We start from the raw sequence: 4,579 nt of genomic DNA on the forward strand, positions 1-4,579 counted from the left end.
TTTTTTTTAAAACAGTCTCTGTTGAAGATCTGCTGATGTATGGGATTAAACTTGAGTTAATTAAGATCTTTGTTTTTCTAAGCTTACATTTTTTTTTTTTTACTTGAAATTACGGGCAACCGTCTTCTAACAATTCAGCAAAAGATATATTATTTATATATGTTATTTTTAATCAATCTTTCTCATGATCATTAAACAACATTAAAAACCAAAGCATGGAAAGTAAAATCCAATTCTTAAAGACCCCAGTAATACTCTTTTCGATCTAAGGGGTTGTAAAGCTAAACAGTGCTTAGAAGAGAGAGAAAGAGAGAAATGGAAATAATATTACCGATTACCAATATATTTAACTTATATTAGCATAAAGAAAAGAAAAAGAAGAAAAAAAAGATTCCAATTTCCCACGCAAATAATATAGAAATAATCAGATCGATCAGACGATCACCATATTTTCTGATCACCAATTATCTTATAACAATTAATTTATCCTTTTTCTCAAGTTTATGCTGCTCTGTTGATCTTGATCACGTGCATAAACCTGTCAATATTATTTTCCACTTTTCTCAAACCAAATTACAAAAAAAAAAAAAAAACCCACTTAAATTAAAGAAATACACTTTAAAAAACATATATATTGCAATTGATTAATAATAGAAATAATAATACATACATACTCATAATGCTCATCATGATCATGATCATAATCAACAGGTCCTGAGAGGGTTCCCACAGAGGCAGTCATTGTTTGCAAACGACGACGCTTCCAAGTGATCGAACGGTGATCCGACTGGGATGGCCCCACAAAGATGGTTGTGGCTCATGTCCAAGTGTCCTATATACTTCGCCGACGACAATGAACCCGGAATTGGACCCTTCAAGTTGTTAAACGACAAATCCAATGCCATGAAGTAGGAATGTGGCCCAAAAACATTCGGTATGTTTCCCTCCAATGCGTTTCTGCTTAAGTTGAGAATTCCCATACCCGAGCTCAATAGGGTCGGAGGTATTTTACCCGTTATGAGGTTGCTGTCCAAGTTTAGGGTTGAGAGAACCCGCATTTTTCCGATTTGATCCGGGATCCAATCCGATATCTGGTTCATGGATAGGTCGAGGTCGGCTAACCGGTCCATGCTTGTGATAGACTTTGGGATGGGCCCGGTCAACCGGTTCCGGTTCAGTAAGGCCCGGCTCAGCATCTTGAGCTGACCGAATTGAACCGGGATTTCTCCGGTCAGTTGGTTGTTGCTGAGGTCAATGTGCTTGAGTCCCTTGATACTGACAATGCTCTCTGGGATTTTCCCGGTTAGGGCATTGTCTGCGAGGTTGAGAACTGTGAGGCGAGTCAGAGACCCGATGTCCGTCGGGATCTTGCCCGTGAGCCGGTTCCCGATTAGGTCGAGGACGTGGAGAGAGGAGAGAGAGGTTAGGCAACTCGGAATCTCGCCAGAGATTCCCTTCCAGTCAGCGAGGATGAAATTGGTAAGGCGGTCGAGCTTGCAAATCTCCGGGGAGATCGTACCGGTCATGTAACCGGTTCTGCCCGATTTGGTTAGTATCGGGTCCTCAGACTCTCCCCGGAGGCTGATGTCAGCAACCCGGCCGGTCTCCGGGTCGCAGCTAACACTGTGCCAATTCGCACAACAGTCGGTGCCCGTCCACGAGTCGAAGATGCCCAAGTAGGGTTCGTTTAGGCCGGCTTTGAAGGCCAACAAGGCTGCCCGGTCCGACGGCGAGCAGCAACTAACGGCTGAGATAACGGCAATGAAAGTTAGTAGCATTGTTTCCAAGTATACCACTCTTCTTTCCATCTTGAACAACATCTGTTTCTGGTGTTTGTGTCTCCAATATAGTGAAACTTTTTATGAATATGAATGTCTGTAGAGAGAGAGAGAGAGAGAGAGAGAGAGAATATGGAGGGTTTTGAAGATGGGAGAGATGAATGTTTGTTTATAGAGAAAGTGAGGAGTGATGAGAGAGATTTGTTTAGTTTGGAGTAAATGAAATTACCTGATCAGATTTGGTTTAAGACGGAGAATCTGTGAGAATAAAGTGCTAATTAATGATATAGTTTCTATTTAAATTTCATTTGTCGTAATGGGTGTAATAATATCTTTGATTTAACGTACATTTGTCGTTTTCACATGCACATGCAACTTTCTGTAGTGCGCACATTTATAATAAAGCCTGATAAATCGAATAAATAAAATGCCTAACTACCAATAGTAGTGCTGTAATAAAATCCATGTTATTTTATAAATACTGAAATTTGTGTTTAGTTTGATGATAAGATAAAAACGCTTGCAGAGATTGTATATAAAATGAAAACGATATATAATTAAGAAAATTACATCTTAAATTACATATACTATTACAGAAGTCATTAACACTTCATTTTATCTTAATTACATATAGTACTATCAAAGAATTCATTGACACAGAAAATAGTGAACTCATAATCCCATCGTAATAAACCCCAAATAAGTACCATTGATGAATTCAAAAATAAGAAACATATGTAAAGTTGAAGAAATAAAAGTTTAGCGTACGTTTTTGGGAATCTTTGTCTTGTTAATTGACAACCGACACTCTTTTATTTTATTTTTTTCAAAAAAAAAAAAGTCTTGAGTTTAGTGCCTTGCTAAATCCTTCTTTTTAATTTTCAAATTCCAAGTAGAGTGGTTTTCATAATTACTATTATCATCACTAATAGACTGTATCTTAATGATTGTTACAGCACTAATTAGGTAGTCTTGATGACTGTTTGATTTTAATTGATTTCCAAGTCCAAATCGAATAATAGAGAATCAAGTCGATCGTTGAAAGTGGAATTCCCTGCTATGATAAAGTGTCTTGAAAGATGCCATGATTGTTAATTTTGGGTAGTGTCGAAAAGGCTTTAGATTTTGCCCTTTTTTATTAAAAAAAAATATATGTTATTGGTACGAGTAGATTAAAATTTTTTAATTATTAAATTTATATATTTTTTATTTTTACGTAATTTTATATAAATTTAATAATTAAAAAATTTGACATATCGATATATTAACATATTAAAGAAAATAAAAAAATTAAAAAGGACTTAGATTATGCTAATTAAAAGGCATACATATATTCCTCTCGATCCAATACAAAAGGATAAAGAAAAAAGGCCAAGATTTTTGCTGCTCCTTTTATTGATAATTATCTAGGGAACAAAATCTAATAGCTTTTTCACTGTCCCTACCGGATATATAAAAACAAAAGAATGAATAAATTACATTTTAAAACTTTCATTTAGTTTTTGTAATTCTTAATTTTTTGAGGGGAAGCTTTTGTGATTCCTCCTCTATGTCCTCTAAGTCCTCTTATATATAGGTGAACTTTGTCTCGTTGGAAAAGATATAATCAAACAACTTGTGACCAAAAATAAAAATATTATAAATAGATTATATACAAATGTATCCTGCAAATTTCTATTCCCTAATTATTATTTTGAGACCAATAGAGCACATTCTATTTCGTCAAATTTATTGACACAATATAGAATCAAAAAGCATCAAAAAGCTTTCCTCATTAATAAATTATCCAATTTGCTCGTTTAGAAGTACAATACATTCCAAATTTACTATTTTTTTTTTCTTATTATCCGAAAGTGACTAAGTTAATTATTCCCTTAAAAATGTGTGGTTAAGTTAACTCATGTCTTATGGACTGTATATCTTGTGTATATTATTATTGTAAGCATATATCTAATACTATCTGATATATAGATTAGTTTTCTTTTTTCTTTTTAATCTAATTTCTTGCACTTTTTATCAGAAAAGGAAATTCTCAATGCCCCAAAAATTGAAGAAAATAGTAGTGTATTTATCATATATATTTGTTTTGGTACACTTTTTAAACAACTTTTTCCAGCTCATAGAGAGGTCCCCAATGCGTGTTTCAACACTTTAAATGTCTCCCGGCTATCTCTACGTTATTAATTATTATCACGTTATTGGATATGATATAACATGTCTTTGTTCTCTTAGAGGTCCATCCTTCTCATAGTACAAGTTGGCTGCTGGGTCCAATCCATTGAAAGATTTTCATATATATATATATATATATATTTATTTATTTATTTATAAATATAGTTTCTATTTTATTTCATTTCTTTGTTTTCCTTTTCCTTGAAATGTTTTCTGATCAGAGATCTTTTTAGGAAAACAACATTTTATCTTTAGCTAGTTTGGTCCTAAAAGATAAAATGTTCCTTATAATAATAATTTTCAAACGTCTTCTTAAAAACTTCCAAATAAAATTCATCAAGAGTCAATTTCACTTGTGCCTTTCGGATTATACATTTTGTAACACTCATAATTAACCCGTAATTATTTTTATTGCAATATCCAGTCCCTGAACTTTTGTGCATGGGAAAAAATATCTCCTTTTTCAACTTTTATCTAAATTTTGGATGGATATCGGTCACATTAGGGTTATATGTGAGGTTTAATGCATATATAATTGTAAGACAAATAATTCAAAGGACAAAATTTAGGGACTAATAAAGTCTAAGGTGTTATTAGAGGTATAGTTTGAGATATATATATATATATAT

General features: G+C 33.4%; 1 protein-coding gene across 3 annotated transcripts; it reads right to left on the minus strand.

Moving 5' to 3' along the window:
- Positions 1-351: 351 nt before the first annotated feature.
- LOC21384116 (DNA damage-repair/toleration protein DRT100) lies at positions 352-1,956 on the minus strand. 3 transcript variants are annotated; one of them, XM_024162338.1, is made up of 2 exons: positions 671-1,956; positions 352-557 (listed from the first exon to the last, which is right to left on the minus strand). In XM_024162338.1, the coding sequence occupies exon 1, from the start codon at positions 1,818-1,820 to the stop codon at positions 705-707; it is 1,116 nt and encodes a 371-aa protein (XP_024018106.1). In that variant the 5' UTR covers positions 1,821-1,956; the 3' UTR covers positions 352-557; positions 671-704. The 3 variants fall into 3 exon arrangements, with proteins under 3 accessions (XP_024018106.1, XP_010091334.1, XP_024018105.1); XM_010093032.2 differs by having other exon boundaries at positions 353-538; positions 675-1,956; XM_024162337.1 differs by having other exon boundaries at positions 353-538.
- Between the last annotated feature and the right edge of the window lie 2,623 nt (positions 1,957-4,579).

The sequence above is a fragment of the Morus notabilis genome, unplaced genomic scaffold (assembly GCF_000414095.1).
Source record: "Morus notabilis unplaced genomic scaffold, ASM41409v2 Scaffold1506, whole genome shotgun sequence".
In the NCBI taxonomy this organism is placed as follows: Eukaryota; Viridiplantae; Streptophyta; class Magnoliopsida; order Rosales; family Moraceae; genus Morus; species Morus notabilis.